Source organism: Syngnathus scovelli, chromosome 10 (assembly GCF_024217435.2).
Source record: "Syngnathus scovelli strain Florida chromosome 10, RoL_Ssco_1.2, whole genome shotgun sequence".
In the NCBI taxonomy this organism is placed as follows: domain Eukaryota; kingdom Metazoa; phylum Chordata; class Actinopteri; order Syngnathiformes; family Syngnathidae; genus Syngnathus; species Syngnathus scovelli.
This window is the reverse complement of record NC_090856.1, coordinates 8,996,430-9,014,008: the sequence shown is the minus strand read 5'-3', so window position 1 is coordinate 9,014,008 and position 17,579 is coordinate 8,996,430. Positions and strand designations below refer to the sequence as shown.

Here is a 17,579-nt window from a genome sequence, read left to right as displayed (position 1 = left end):
TCGATTAAGTCAGTATAACAAATAATAGTTCATGTGAATGGTCTGAAAACATTATATTGATCGTATCATTCGTCAGATGCGAACCCCCTATATCCAAATCTAGTCCATATTATTTATTTATTAGTCCAAATTGTTCCTATTAGTCATTTCGGTTATTTTTACAAATGTCTTATCAAGCCAAACCAAGGGTGTCAAACTAATTTTTGTCACGGGCCGCATCGTAGTCATAGTTACCCTTGGAGAGCCATTATGATTGTCACCGTCTTCTATATAGGCTACAAAACAGTGTGATGAAGAACTAGTTTTGAAATCAGAGACTAGTAAAAACTGTTCAAATATTTTGAAAAGACGAATTGCAAGTAATACCTCTATTTTTTTTTTAAATGTGAAGACAATTTATAGTTTTAGTAATGACACAAAGTTGATGCAAAATATGTCTTCGCGGGCCACATAAAATGATATGGCGGGCCGCATCTGGCCCCCGGACCTTGAGTTGGACACTTATGATCTAAACAGAGTAAAATGGCTTGTTGTCTTTGATGATGCAATGTTAATGGCTCGGTAAATATGCCTGGGAAGGGGTTTCCTCGTTTTCCTGAAAAGCGATATGATTTAATGATTTGAGGATTCCGCCTTTAAATTACGCCAACATCAAATGTTTCCTAGTACGTTTACAGAACTCGTATTTCTGTGTTGCAACCAATGATAATGGCCTTATGCTCACAAAAAGATATAAACTTACTTGATATTACATTTTTTTTGTTTTTCGGGTTCACTACGAGTTGCTGCACAAATGCCCAGGTGGCTCAGGGAGCCTCACGGGACCTTGTTAGTGTTAAACTCACACTTGCCATAGAGCCTTAATGCAAGCTTGATAACTGGGGCACGAGGTATTCAACAAATGAAGCGATCAGGTGAACAAAACCATTCAGTTGTATGATTTTGACCTCTTATTTATAGGCGAGGTTAAACGTATAATAGAATCCCTTTTTTTTTTTCATGATAGGATTGGAAAGATTCTTGAGGCTGAAATAATGTTACCATAACCACATAAATGATAATAATGAAATAATATCCATACCTTTATAAAATACATACAACATTTAACATAAAGTATTTTTTGCAGATCTTTTTAAAAAAAAATTCCTTTTGGACTAATATACAGAAGCTATGGTTTAATGAATCTGCTGCAGAGAGCGATGGTTTAATGAATCTGCTGCAAGTATTTTCTCTCCTTGGATTAGAAACTATTTGCTCTCGCCCCACTAACTGTAAATATCATATGTGGGTATGCACATGCAATCACTTGTGATATTGAAAGGCATGCTTTTGCACATGCAGGACACATTAACACAGGAAAGTCACATTCCTACACACTGAGTCTCTGGAGAGGAGAGAGAGAGGAGGTGGGCCAGGCAGATGGAACAGCCTGCTTCTTGCTGAGCAGGCTTGATGACAGCTGAACAGCTTGAGGTGTGCCGGAGCGGTGGGCCATAAACACACACAACATACTCACGCAATCATATATAATAAACACACGTCAACAGATTAGTTTGGGCACATTTCTTTGTGGACAGCTGTCTTAACCCATCCTGGATCCGCTTTTCATGTCCCAGGGGCCCACCTGAGGTGTGTGAAGACAAAACTTTCCACATACATTTGTGCGTATTATGACAATAAGGTCTGTGTCGCCCATTCTCAAGTCCATCACTTGTCATGCTCTATCAATATCAATAAACCACCTTCACTCACAGCACATTCCATCAGGCCTTCATTCAAGCTTTGTTTGTGCGTAATCAGGCACTGAGCTGTCACCGCCACTGATGGCTTATTGGCTTGCTGTCGTTCAAGCCATTATTTAAAACCATTTCCTGATAGCCACCTGCCTTCGCGCTCCCTCTCTCAATTTCCATCGCATGTCCCCGCTTCCCCTTGACTCGCTACAAATCATGACTCCCCAGTCAGCCTGCTCCCTTTGCTGTGATTAAAGCCTTTGGAAAGCAGCCTGCATGCATTTCGAGGCCTTCGGGCTTTTGGAACAAAAAAGGCTTTTTTTTTTCAGCTCGATAAATAATGACAATGATCCAAAAATGCAAATATGCATCGTGATCAGGCAAATAATATGTACAGAACTCCTATTGTGAAAAAAAGATGCAAAGAGGGGTGAAAAAGTAAAGAAAATGGGTTGGTAGGTTGCATGAAAGCCAACATAGGTGCTAAAAAAAGCTGAGTGGTGCGGTTTGGCTGTCACCTTTATATGCTCCGCCATGTCTGTTCACTTAAGAACTGGTCTGCATTTGTTGATTGCCCTGCCGTTGAGTAGATCTGGCCTCAGATGATTTTCCTTGAATTGATTGTTCTTTAGAGGCTAATTGTCACTTAAGCTTTCATATTCTTCAGAGTGAAATGGCATCACGCCTCTAAAGCAGCCGCACCCACCTGCTCGTTTATTCTCACCGCATTCGATCACACGCTGCTTTAAAAGATCTGCCAAAGAACGAAGCAAGGTCTTAACCTATCTTTAAATCGCAGATAAATGATGCTTGCTGGAGACAAAAGCCTGCCGAAAGTGATGCGCTCCCCTGTGTTCCTTTGTGCCTGCTTATCCCCAGTAATTTGGGTTGAGCTTTTAATTAGAACCAATTCACAGGATGACAGGTGGTTATTTCCGAATCCGTGGGTCATTTTATAAATCACATGAATTTAAGATTAATGTATATTCCTAGAAATCGCACACACCCACAGAAGCCATGATATTGATACTGATATGAACTGTTTTAAACCTGGATCATCTAATAAAGTACTTTAGCTGCATTGCATCACATGAATATTGTTTACAATTGTGCACCTTTTAACTTTTCAAACATGTTACAATGATTATTTCAGGACAGCAAACGATAGGATGGACAAAATGCCTCCCCATGCTAAATTATTCTACATTTCTGCATTGTGTCAATCTTATGGCTTATAACAGGATGGTCATTTTGAATGGAAATTATAGTTCCAAAGGTCACTGCTTGTCGCACACTGACCAAAATGACTGCAGGAGTCTGAATTTGCTTCCTGATCTGTTGAGTACACAGACAGCTGTGGCTCTTACTGGCTCCACAGTCTTGTCTGGAGCCAATATAATACATCCATCTGGCAATAATAAGTCCATGACCCCCCATCTCAGACGTTCCTGCGCATCCGCCCCATACTTTTGAAAGCAGCCTATTTTACTAATTTGGTCAATTTGGCTCATCTACTCTGATGGGTTTGAAGGAAACTAAATACAATGTTGTACAAAATATGGGGGTGGGGGGGGGGGGGGGGGGGGGTCAAGCACACTGTTGCTATGTGGGGGTGAACATTTTTCATAAAGGCAACACAAAAAAGTGATAGCAGACGTTTTTCTCCCCTTACTCCATGCTGAGCGACAGCACGACTTAGCACCAGTGTGCTAAAAGGGAAATGGCAGACTCATAGTGATTTAGAAAGGAGAAGCTCTTAAACCCCCACCACACTTTTCCATCCATTTAAAACAGCATGGGTACATGCAGGTCGACAAACAACCCTAGACCAGTTTTGCCATAACTGTAAACATATATTAGATTTTTTTTTTTGGGCACAAAATAAAATAAACCACAGTACTGCTATACCATACCAAGTAATGGTATAGATATACCATAGAAAATAGTTCTTAATGGCATATGCACAGTATTAAACAAGTTAATATGGATAATGAGCTAGCTATGTCCTGCTGTGAAGGAATGTGTGGCGTTAAGAGCAAAAAAAGAGGATTTAAAGACATCTACCAGATGTCTGACCTCTCACCTTTGTCCACAACAGCCCACTCAAAACTCCCCTCAACTCCCATCCCTCCTATATTTATCCTCAAGTCAGTGGTACTCAAAAGAAATGGGCTGTCACTGCATGGGGGTGGTTGTGTGTTTTATACGCTTGCCTAATAAATTCTATATTGCATGAAGGAAAAAAAAAGCAGTGTTAAAACTTAAAAGGGACATGCTTGCTTGACGTGATTCAAATCCTGCTCTGTATTGTCATCACTGTGTTTCAAATATATCAATGAAAATATATACATACTTTTCAAACTGACTTAAGTCCGGTGCTCAACATAAGAGACATATTTTAAAAAAGTGCAAAAAAGACTTGATGTCGAATGTTTGATGCAACGATAGACAACAACAATTTTACTATCTGACTGGACATATATGTTTCATTTAAAAACGTATAATGCTTCAAGGAAAATTCAACTCACCAAGAGCAAAAACCTGTGTATCATTGACCTTCATATAGGGAAAAAAAAAAAAAAATCAAATGTACGCAGTCGGGTAAAAAAAAAAAAAAAAAAAGAAACTAGATCAGTAAAAAATAATGAGATTTTTTTTTATTTGTAAATGCTAAACAGCAAAATTGTGGTGGTTAACTGCTGGATTTTCATTGGTCACAGGCAATATTCTGGCATCGAGTATGTCCTCCAGCCTACTTTTAGAATGTCCAGTTATCGTTGACGACTTTCCACTGGCCTTTACCATCCATGCGGTTGTCCACAATAGCAGTCCGATGGAAACAAATCAACTCTTTGTTGCTGTGAGTGGGAGGAAAATAAGACCAGCTCACAATAGCTTGCTGTGTTTTTTTCATAACACACATTAATGCCAAGCGAGCTGCATTATTATCTCCCACACCAAGCATTGACTAAATGCTCAACAGGTCACTTGATGAAGCCTTTTACGTAGATGTTTGAACAAAGGACAGAGCACTTTTTATGCTGTCACGAGGCGATCTATTACAAAACAGTCAGGTGGGATTTTATAGCAGTTATACACGTTTAAAAGCTTTTCAAGAGAGCTGCAGCTAACTAACTTATTCCGGTTGCTCTTACAGTCAAATGTCAATTTTCTATTGTGGTCAGGTTGAAATCAGGACTATTTTACAAGGAAGCTACTGTGTGCAGATGTGACTGTCTAATGTCACTAGACTGCCTCCCCCCCTCTCCAGACTGTGGTTCTAATTTGCCTCTATTTTTAAGTTTTATTACCTGACTTGTGTTTGTGCCCCTTAGCAGTCTGATGTTTTGTCAGGCTTAGTGATGCTGTTATTGCAGTGTTGACTAAACTGAGAGGCAGAAAGGCTCGAGCATGGGTTAACTTGGCCATCTGTCTTTGCCCTTATGTTGGATGGTTGGCAGGGATGCAGATACTCTCCTCACGGCCTTATTAATATGATCACATCTTTATTTTATTTACAACTATAAAACTAAAAATTTGCATTAAGTTGTTTGCAAATTGTTCTGAACTCTACAGCCTTTTTTTTTAATACACTACTGTACAATGAGACAGCACTGCAGTTTATCAAACTCTTTGGAGTGGACACTGACGAGATAGTTTTCTATGAGTTAACAGCAGTGACATTTTGGTTTTTTGTTCTAGGTGTTAAATGATGGAGAAAATTGTCAGATATTTCTTTCTGCTGTTAAGCACTAAATAGTTTTACCTATCAGTAAAATGTCAAACTTCATACAACTTCACATTGTGTGAGACTAGTAGTATTTATTTAAGAGTATCTTCAAGTTCTGTGAGTTGTGGGTGCTTTGAGTTGTGGAGATCTTCATGGTCACTACTTTATTTGGTCCATAATTGCATTACTGTTCAGATGACCACAGATGCCTATTAATAGAAAATGTCTAATCTAGGACACCATAGTTAGGTCTCTTAGCAAATATCAATCTGTTTTACCTCATTGAAAAACACATTTAGCAATGCCCTTTCACTGTTTTGTTATGAACTGAGCAAATAGTTCTGTCCATGTGTGTCTTCATAGATTTCTGTCTAGGAGTGTAAATGTGTATGTTTGTATGAATAGAGCTTTGGGTTGAGTCTTCCCCTCTTGAGACAGAACTAATCAAAGTTCTCTGAGGACAAGAGGCGCCGTTTAATTGAATTTTGAAAAGAACCATTGCTAAGGCTCCTGCCTGATTAGTATGTTGAATGGAGTGGTAGCTGGCAAAGCAGACAATAATTTGAGTGTTTAGTAGGTAAAAACAACCCCATGGGCTCGTGCTGTTGAAATCTACGGAAGAAAAGGGTAAAATCCAGTACAACTTTTTTTTTTACAAGGATTTTTAAGGCTAAGTGAAAAAAAAACGATTGCCCTTTAAATTTGAGTTTTTGGTGGGGTGTTATTCAGGATAAAATGAATCACCGATTAAAACATCAAGCTTTATCTTTTTTTAGTCATCTGGCCAATGACTTACTTGTCAAGGTGTACTGTATAGTCCTTTATTGTTGATTGTTTTCTTATTTTGTGAGTCATTTCTCGTAAAGAAATCTCTGCCAGAGAACGTTTTGTTAACAGCCAGGTTTTTTTGTCACTCCAAATAATCTCATTCTCCTTCACCCGCATCCATTTCCAGAGTGAATATAAGCCATGCTTTCCCAGCTGTCCTAGCTGCCCTTCAAACGCTTCTTTCCCTCTCCTGTGGCAATTTTTAAAGGGTGCTCAACAAGCCTTGGGCCAGTTGGTGATGCTTGTCTGAGTCTTTTGGCAGAAAGCCAGAAGATGATGTCACACCTGCAGCTTCTGCAAACGGGTGGGTGCGTGTCGCGCGCACACACATCCAATCCAATCAACTGCATCTTTATTGTCAAGGACTGTCTCGCACCTGTCTCTCCTTTCTTTTTCAACTGCCAGATGCTTTAATTCATTACCTTCCCTCTATATATTATGTTATTCCTTCCTACCTCCCTTCAATCGACTCGCATTTGCTCTGTTTGACTGTCATCATGGACAATGATACCAGTGTCATTTGACCCGAGTGATGGTTGGCCACGGCTGGAAAGGAGGAGAGTCAGAAAGCAAACGGCATCCGTGTGCGTGTTTGTGTTCATCTTCTCTTGGAGCAAGGTGTCACTCCTTTAGTGGTAAACAAAATGGCCGGGCAATAAAGTCTGCATTTAAGAGGTCATGCCTCCCAGACCTGCCCGCATGACCCTGACGGCTGCTGATCTCAACATCCTTCAAGAGAGATTTTGATGTCAAGCCTCCCAAGCTTGTGTGTTAATTGCAAACCAGGATTCAAATTGTTTGAGTATTTTTTGTTAATACACAAACAAAAACAGGATTTTAAAGACAGTTTGAAAAACTTAATCCTAGAAATTATTTTAAAAACAACCATGCAATACAGGTACTGTGTAACTGTCCGCAGATTTGGAAGTACAATAAATGCAGTGCATAATGCCCACTGTTGTTTCAACAAAATGGTTTAGAATATTTTCCTTTCTAACTTATTTACCCAAGTGTCCCTTCCGAGCAACATTAATTATCCCAAAGACTCCTGCGGGAATAACAAATGGTCAACACAACATACGTATACTGTACACAATATTTGCTGGGGTGGTGGATTTGGAAACAGTGAAGGGCAGAGACTTGTGGGAAAGGAAACCCCATGAGAGGTTTCCAAGGCTGGGAATTTTGCATTCCCGTAATAAGGTCACGGTGTTGTAGTTCTCCTTGCTCATGCAAACCTTAAAGTCAAAATGCATGCTCATTTGGTGCCATAACTAATAATACATGCATTATTTTATTTTTTTCCAGTTTTCTTTTTTGCTTGTGTCCGGTACGCCATTGCTATTTTATTTTGCTTGTTTCGACAGTTAAAAAAAAAGTTTAAAAACAACTAGCCCACAAGGGCTGAATTGTCCATTTAACATTTCCCAAAGCTTAAAACTAAATCATATTTTAATCTTGGCTTTTATAGAATATTTTTGACGTACCACTTCACCTGCGAATGTGGAGCAACTTGCCCTTGATGTAAGTTACACTTAAAATGTAAATGCTTCAGGCATCCTTCAGCAACGGGTGTTTTTGTTGCGCAAGCTATTCCCCCCTCCTGTGGGGCTTCCCTATGCATAGCAGCTAATGACAGGTGTGCCCCATCTCAAGTTACTCTGATCCAGATTTTGCAGGATATACTAGATGGAAACGGAAGAATAATGCTGGGAGGTATGCAGGACCATTTACATAATAGTCCTGCAGTTCCATGCAAATTCATGTGATTCCCGGCTGCACATCTGCAATGCAAGCATAGTTTAGTATGCATGAGTTTGAAGGTGGAGGAAGCACAAGGAGGAAATGAGGGAGTAGAAAAAAAGAACATGGGGGATTGGAAAGATGGCTGTTTTGATCAGGAAGATATATTTAGAATCCGTATATGGTGAACCCCCGCATCCTTGCGGTTTGGCCCTGCGGATTCACGTATTCACACTTTCCCCCCCCAATATTTTTAAATATATGATATATTATATATAATACTATTCCCCATTTTTTGTGGAAAACGCATATTCCAAGAGGCCTCCCACATGGAGCCCCGGAAAAGTGTTCCCAAGTTTCCACTGCCCTGCCCTATTATTGCATCTCTCACTCTCAGTCAATCAAACACATTAGTATCAATATGGAAATGAAAAGCATCTTAATGTATTGCTAGACCGACATAGTGAGCATGCCCAGTAACTGGTGACTACCATCACTCAGTGAAAATTATGCCATCGTTCTTGCTGTAATTGCTGTACACTGGCAGATGTTTAATGATCCGTTTTTGGGCTAGGGAAATGAGCAGGTTGTAGGACCCGCCTTTTAATGGTATCAGGGGTGGTGCTAAATGTCTTAGTTTGCATAGCTGTCATTTTACCAAGATATTTGAGAGATTTGTACGCTTTCTGTTTGTGGAAACGAACGATTCCTCAAGCCATGGTTAGATGAGTTTGTTGCGTATGAATGTACGACCGTTGTCCTGTCCTTAACCCCATCAAAAATCTTTGGAATAAGCTCCAACACAAATTGTCAGCCAGTTCCTCTCTTGGGTTTAACGTTAGTGACCTCTTACTACTTTGTCCCCAACTCGCCATCGAAAATATTATCACCTGAAAAACTAAACTAAAAATAAAAGAAGTAGTCTGCTTGGTTAGATAAGAAAAATTATGTACCTGTTTGATAATCCACAAACTCCTCCAACACATTGGTAGCAGGAAAATAAATATATATTTCACAGCGCTTCTCTTAATTGTAAGAGGGACTTCTAGCTGTTTCTGGTACAACCTCACCCAGTAGGTGCAATTTAACATTGCAATTGCAGATAAAACCCAGCTCGTGATTTTAATGATGTCAGGGTTTTTTTTTGAGTAAAGGTCAAATTAAATCAGAATAAATCACAAAATGCTTTTTTGAACACAGGATGATTCTGAATTTTCACCAACGATAGTGCCAGTCTCGACATTGATAAAATTGCCTTATTCTGCCTATGCCTAAATTCTACCTTATCTCTTCAGTCTTTGTTTTACGTTGAGCACTGAACTGCAGTGAAGCGAGTCATGCGGAGCCACCTTTAAACTGAATCCCACATATAGCCTTAGGTTATGTTTGGCTTGCACGTTCAACCACAATAGGTGTCGTAATTGTGTTGTGAAGTTTGTATAGCTAGCTAAGGTGCAGATAAAAAAAGGCATGCCCTAAGGAGAGGACCATAAATCATAACCCTGGACATCCTCTGCACGAATGGAATAATCTCCCACTGGCATGGCAAGGTTTTCTGTACCTCAAACATTGTTTACTATGAGAACAAAAAGCACATCACTCTCTCAGTCACCGAGACAATTGCTCTTGCCGTCCGTCTGTATTCCCGTTAGTTGTTACCAATGACTTCCTTTAACCGACAGGCAAAGAAATAGAATACGATACACGATATGTTGGTCGCGTGTTGGGCTATTCTGTTGAAAGCTAAGATGGGTTTGTCAAAGACGCCCACTCTTTTCTGGCAGTGTGCCCTCTTCCACTGCATTCCTCATGCATTTTTAAAAAAGTTAAATGGTAGAAGGTAGAAAATGGTTTGTTTTTCAATGGGATTTGCAGTTTTTCCGCAGTAGTAGTATTTCTCAGGCTGATAGAAATACAAATAGAAACTACAGACTATTTTAATTTACAATGGTGTAGTCTATAAACCTTTATTTTGTAGATCGTATTCCTGCGCTATTAAGAAAATAATCAAGGTCAAAGCTGTAAGACAACTATTGAGAGCAAAGTTTGGAGACAGACATCCTCAGTATGCAACATATTCTGGATAATGTAATGTAGGCTAATGCTATTACACGGCAGGCTCTCTAATCTTCATTGTTGATCTAATGGGAACTGCAAAACTCATACATTTATACTGAAAATGTTTTCTACCAATTTAAAGATAGATGGAACTAAGCTCAAGGAACCAAACTGAACATGGATTTTTTTTTTTTTTTCTGGTGAGAGGAGACTGAAGAGACAAACTGTTTTGAACTGGGGGAAAAGAAATCTGAAAGTATATCTCACAAAGCAACTGTTTAAACATTTACTCTGTCTGTTTTTTCTTGTAGAGTGCTACACCATCCTGCCAGCAAAACTCAATCTTCCCCGTGCCGTTGGGGCCTCGGCTCTCCAGCCAGGTCAGAGATAAGGCCCCCCCCTATCACTGCCCCACCCCACCACACACGCCCACTGGAACCAAGATGGCCACAAGGTGTGCTGCTCATCTCCCGTTTGCACTCCTGCTGCCTGTTACTACTCTGCTGCTATCACTGCTGCTCACTGGCTCACACGCCTTATGTAAGTACCAGTGGAACTCCACAGTCCTCTCAATGGCAGGTTGACAGTTGTTTAACTCTCACAAAGTATTTAGTTGGCATGGTACCCATCATAGTCATGCCTTAGATTTACTGCGGACCAGCAGAAGTGTAATTGTTGATTTACAAAAATCCATGAATGATTTGAAAATCCAATCTTGTCATATCGCTATATTACAATTGATCATTTAGCCCTATCAAATCAAATGATTTAACTCAACTTCATCTAACTTTACAGATATTTTATAGACTCGGATTTTATGGAGTCTGTCTATCAATCATACTAGAACAAATATAAACCATTATGGTTGACATCAATATGAAGGGTTAAATCTACCATTTTATTATTGGAGGGATATTAGTTGCGTTTTATTCCAACCTGTCAACTCCTGCTTCAGATTTATTCGGCATAATTTCTCCATTAAGATGGGTTTAGATCAGCATTAAGAAGGGAAACAACAAGGAAGATCTTCAAACAGAACAGAACATGAGTGTTGACAAGGTTGGGGGAATGTTCATCAATCGTAAATCCTTTGCTTGTGTGTGTTTTTTTCTTTGTATATTAATTTATATGTGTGGGATTCACTGTACATTAAACCATTTGCATAGGATATCAAAATAATGACACTATATTTATTTGGACAATTTACGTCAAGCTAAAGAAGATTTTTGTGATGAGATCATAACTTCATTATGAGTGTCTAAAAAAAGTTCACGCCATGAACATTAATTACATTTTTGAAATTTTACGTGCACCAACACACTGTTTTCTGATATTGAAGTCAATAGCAACTTAATTTTTCTGGCATCTTGTAGATGCAAAAATGGTACATTTTGTAAAGTGCATTAACATTAATAACAGAATACACTACAGCAGCTAGACAAATTAACGTAATAACACAACACTGTACAGCCGAACACATTAAAGTGCATGAAAATGTATAATATTTTTGTAAACAAGAACAGCGCACTGCTTTTTAATGTTTAAAGGTCAGTAGCAACTTACAATATACACTTGTAGGTTCAGTCCTCTGGACATATGGGGCAGTATAACACAAGCAATCGTCTATAGATGCAGTATTCATTGTATCCTCAAACCGGTTTAAATGCGATTAAAAATCATGATTAAAGGAATATTGTTTTGCTATAATATAAATTTAATCAAATCTACAAAATATGGGTACATCCTTCACGCGTAACTAAACTCAACTGAGGAGGAATCAATTGTCATCATGTTGCAATACCGCTATAATGTCTTGCTTCGATTGCATGGAGGTTTTGAGTCTGGTCATGTGATTGTGCAGTGTTTTCACTCAGCTGGTGGACAACATCTCAAATTGCACACAAACAGGTGACAAGCAAATGTCTTTTCTTCCTCATGCATTTTCTAAGGGTGAACTATCTATGCATTTTTAGTCAAATTTAAAGCAAATGATCCTCACCGTCAAACGTTTTTGCTTTCTCAAACACATCTCTCTTATATCATCATTATCATCTCTGCATTCTTGCCTGTCCTGGATCTGTTTACTCCTTTTTCCATCATTCTTAAACTATTCACGTTTCTTCCTAGTCCTTAACATTACCGTCATGAATGTGTTTGCTTGAACGCCACCCCCAAACATTTCTTTTTGGAAACAACCCACTAAAAGCATGTCACTCTTCCCTGCTGTTGTCTCCCTCTGACCTCCCTTCCTTGCAATTCATGTCCATAAATCACAATAAAATGGAGACCTTTTAATCAAAAGAGAAAGAACGATGGGGTAGTAAATCCAAACAGCAAAACCTTCAGTCATATGTTGGTGCATTAATATATTTCATTTCTGCAGGTGCCGTTAGAATACTTAGGGGACTTGGACATATTTATTGTCACAGACATGCGGTACCACACAACATTGTCATGCCTTTATTCAGCAAGAAGTAATAAGGAGGATGAGATATCCATATATGTGTATACACATACGTATACATACATATTCCTATATACGTATGTACGTACGGATAAATATGTACGTACACAGACGCACTATGGAGAGGTTATTGTCTTTATGAGGAATCTGCCATTTTCCTATTTTGCTATGAGCTTTCTTGAATTCTTTAGTCTTTCCTTCATCAAAGTGCCGCTGCCACCAGGAACTTTTTTTGTCCTCAAATTGGCTTGTTGAGTGTTCACATTCAATCAATGTGTTGCAGTTTTGTGCTGATGCTCATTCAATACGAAAATGCTCAATGGCTGTGCATCAAATGATTTGTGTAGAGCTTGATTCGGGAAAACGAGCAGTCAAGTTAAATGAAAAAAAGTTTGACAAAATTCAGGCAATATCAATTTTAAACCGAATCGTTCAAAAACTAAAACCAGTTGTGCCATGAAAGACTACTCTGATTGGTTTTGAATAAAAACAAAATAAGTGCATTCCTGGCCCTGTTTTGATAGCTTTGCTTATCAGTTCCTTGTCTTTGTTCGCTGCCAATCATTCTTCCTTTCACACATTATCTTTTTCACCTAATTTATAACACTGACTGTCAAACTCAATTGACATGCGCCCAGCTGTTGTGTGATTGGCCCAAATAATTTGTTATAATCTACATTTTTTTCACTCTGAAATGGGAAGAAAACAGGTTCATCTTTTATTTAGTGCCAGGAAAGAAGCCATGCACTAAGAAGTCTCTTGGCATTCTTTGCATTCTTGGAAGATGGCAACAGTTTGGAAACCTTTTCTTTGGCCCCAGTTAAATAATTTAGAATATTTAAAGAATAAACAAGCACTCAGTATTGCCGCTCAACACCAAAAAGTGCACATCAAATAGGGTCATGAAAAGAAAACATTTTGATAGTAATGTAAAATTTAAATAATACAATGGATGCTGGTTGACCTACAAATTGGCCAGCTTTTTATATATTTTCTTCATTGACAAAGACATTAAACATTGTTATTAGTAGATCTTAAATTCATGTTTACAAAGCACTGCATCGTAATCGCGATGAAGCCAATGGCGACATTGCAGTCGTTCAGTGTGAGTCCACTTGATGTGTTCTTCACGATCTTCATTTGTGTTGTGGCTCATGTTTTACTTTTTATTTATTTTTTGCTGCTATTGGAAAGTTGCCACCAAAAAGCAAATCAATAGCCTTGTGAGAGTGAGATTTCAGATTAGATTTCTAAAATGACTGAAAATGTCACAAACCATTCTTACAATATCAAAACAAAATCAACAATCTGATTAATTAGATGTATGGTAATTAATTCGTAATGATGCAATACTAACATTCTTTAAACTAAAAAAAATATTAAGTAAACTCCTACATCAAAATGCAAATCACTTTTCTCGCACTGCCATCTCCTCCTACCACACCAAACAAGCAGTATTCAGATGAGCCAAGACATCATAACAGTGCACCCACAGCCAAACAGCCATCACAGGCAAACAAAGAGCAGATAAGAAGAGTGTGCAATCACAGCGACATATTAAAACATAATAGAGAATTTTATTTTAAAAGAGATGTGTTTATTAATGTCCCCACACCTCCTTATCATTTTATAAATTACAAACTAAATTCATTCGACTCTTAATTTCATATTATGAACTGGAAATGTTAGTACAAGTTGTCTGGTTAAACGATTTGTGTTTATGCAGCCCCGCTCTTCCGCTAACCAAAGTGGAAATTAGTTAATCTCTACCAAACTAATGGTATTACCAGTATGCAAAAGAATACTTAATGGTGTATCAACAGGCTCATCCCCCACACTCCCTGCTTTTTTTACCCACGGCAGTTTCAATGGGACCAATTTGTGCACATAACAAGTATGCAACTCTTTGTAGAAATGCTGCCACTTACTCTCCACATCTTGTTACCAATACTTCTTTCAGACAAGATTTCTACATCCTGCCAGAACAGTCCCAGAAGTTTGTTTGCAGCGCAGTTGACATTGATGATACACTTTATGATGCAATGACCAAAGGATTTGTAAAGTACAAACCAAATCCATGCAATTACATATAGCGCTTTTGATGTAATACCTGATTAAATGTGATTAAATTTATGATCGAAATGCTCTGTTTGCTGGGAAGAGCAGAGAAGAAAAGAAGCTCCATCTAAAACAAGCTGTAAACTTTGTACCACCATTTCTTAACTTAAAAGAAATCCAGATAGTAAAAGAAATCCAGATAGTTCAAGTTTCTTGGTCTTTGTTGGTTGAATGTGAGTGATTGTGTGTGAAACCTTACTGACAAGACAAGCAATGGTTTAAAGTAAAGGCCTGGTTGCTATGGTGATGGTGCATACCCAGGGAGCCTGTGTGAATTGGCTTTGTCGATGTTTTTGTCTGTGCATGTGTGTTTGCGAACTGCATGTAGTGGCGGGTGGTGCAATTCAGACGTGGGCCTTCATTGTCGACCTAACGCGATATATTTATAAATAGTTATTTGTCAAGTCAAATGAACAATTATAGCATTAGTTATACAAGTTGAGCTCTTATGTATTGAATGGCCAATGACATTTGCAACAAAATGTTACTCCCATCATTTCTGCTCAAATTACCACCCAATGGATAAAGTGCTTGTTACATCGAAAAGCATCCTGTTTTTTTTTCAAACAGTGGATTTTACAACAGATCTTTTTGCTTCCTGAAGATTCCAATTACTCTCCTTTCTGCAAATCACAGAAGGGCTTTGTGTCATTTTGTCATCCATTTCGCTAATTCAGTGGGTAATGGCAACCATTTATGACCAAAGAAGCTTTTTCCCATTACTGCATTAGTCAATAAAGACACCCCCGGTTCTCTTGCCACACTATCCTATCAAATAACAGTAAAGTAGTGAAAATTGAGCTTTCTCATATTTATCTGAGGCCCTTCCACTCTTCGCTATTTTACAATCACATTGCCAGCCTATTTTGTCTTATCGGGTCCAACAGAGGTAGCAGCCAGTAGCAGGTGGTAGCTGTATTAACGAAACAAGCGTCTGTGCGCTCAGTGGGAGTTTTGCAAGCCAGCAGCGTTTGCGTTGATGTGTTCTATTATCAGCAACTTGAAATGTTATAGGAGTCCCCGTGACTAGCCGTTTTGGCTCAGGCTGGCTCCCCCTGCCAAGCAAATAAACACAAGTTGTGTGGTCTCATCCTATCATTTTTTAGAGGAAGACTTTAGTCAGGAAAACAATACATCATGGTACAATTGTCCTTCGGATGTCAGCCATAGTACGGTGGTGGAGGGAGTCCTTAAGATATTTCAAGCAACGGCATTATATCCTATATATAGGTAGTAAGAGGTCAAGCTGGTGGAGGTTTTGTTCAGCGTTTTTGTTGTATAATAAAATTTACAAAAAGTCTGAATCCCCAAAAAATTCATAATTGGATTTGACAATAACATCCAGCTGTAATTCAAATAACCACATGGATCTTGTACTGGCTGACAACCAACCACTACTGTGATATAAAAATGTTGGGAAAAAATTGAAATGTATTATCTTTCTGGAAAAACAAAAAAACAACTGGATAAAGCATCATAAAAAAAAAAAAATCAAGCAACAAAACAATCTGTAAAGCTCTTTGTTAAAAAAAAGTCACCCAGTGCGGACTTGATGTGCTTGTTTGTGCTGCTAAGTCGGCACAACATCGTGACGGCACAACATCGAAGCACAAGAGGAGGGAGGAGGAGGAAAGTCTGCCTGTTTTGCTCTTACAAAAATGTCCTTGCTGTCGCCTGTTTGGTAAAAACACAGCAGTGCATACAAGAGCAAAACTGAAACTACGATATTGATCTCAACAATCTCATATTGATATTTGACTTGGTATCAATACTCTGGATATTTGGATTGAGTTGCCCACCATTAACTTTCAGAACCAATATCACACTACAGTCAATCATACTTAAGTATCTTGCGTTAATGTTTGCATCATATCATGTCGGGATTTTATTTATAAGTGCAAGGGGATTAACTTTGCAATTACATATGGTGCTTCCCTATCTTCCTTTACCCAGTAATGAATGCAGGAACTCTCCTTCATGTGTTTAGCGGTGCCTGGAGACTGCCGTCGCCCTCCGATCTCTTAATTATTAACTTGACGTTTTGTGCTTGCCGTTTGATCACCACACATCTCTATGATTCAAATGAATCATCTTGCCAAGGACACTCTGTCTTTCTGTCACTATCTCACTATCTCTCTCACACTGTCTCTGTCTCTGTCTGTCTCTGTCTCTCTCTCTCGCTCAGTGAAATGGCAGAATGGACATACTTTTCCATTCCTGCCTCTTAGAGTAATGATGATTCCATATGAAATTTTCATGCAACTGCATCTTACTCCTCCATACTATTTGGAACAACTCAATTCACAGTTGTACCATAAATCATGTTAGGTTCCCTACTTCATCTGTATAAGCATTATGTTTCTTGAGTATTTTCCCTGTCAAACCTTTCAGCTCCAATAGTGTGGGTGAAAGATAGAGAGTAAGCTTCAGTGGACAGGCTACAAGAAGAGGGTTGCTAGTGTGGGTTGTTGTTCAAATTAAACATCCAGAACTGGCCTTATACTACAGAGCTTTGAGATTTCTTTGAAATGCGAAGTGCAGCACAAATGATTACTATTACGATTAATAAATGCATATAAGTTAACTCATATTGACAGATTTGCCTTAATTGTGCTCATGTTTCTTCTTCCTTTCTTTCTCTACAGTATCACCACGGTTTACAAAAGTCCCTGTTGACCAGATAGGTGTCTCCGGGGGTGTCGTGTCCTTTGTCTGCCAAGCGACAGGTGACCCCAAGCCAAGGGTTAGCTGGAATAAGAAAGGCAAAAAGGTCAACTCCCAGCGTATAGAGGTGAGTCAATTGGTAGAGACTTTCAAAAGTCAAAGTCAAAGTCAAAGTCAAAGTCTCCTTTATTGTCAATAGCTCCGCATGTCAAGACACACAAAGCGATCGAAATTACGTTTC

The 17,579-nt window shown here is 38.8% G+C and overlaps 1 protein-coding gene across 17 annotated transcripts in view; it reads left to right on the top strand.

Moving 5' to 3' along the window:
- Positions 1 to 17,579, top strand: part of ptprsa (protein tyrosine phosphatase receptor type Sa) — a 168,860-nt gene that overhangs the window by 66,419 nt on the left and 84,862 nt on the right. For all 17 annotated transcript variants that reach the window (XM_068652274.1, XM_068652276.1, XM_068652278.1 and 14 more), the window contains 2 exons: positions 10,404 to 10,632; positions 17,320 to 17,465. In XM_068652274.1, the coding sequence (XP_068508375.1) occupies positions 10,536 to 10,632; positions 17,320 to 17,465 (243 nt within the window). In that variant the 5' untranslated portion in view covers positions 10,404 to 10,535. The remainder of the gene's footprint in view (positions 1 to 10,403; positions 10,633 to 17,319; positions 17,466 to 17,579) is intronic.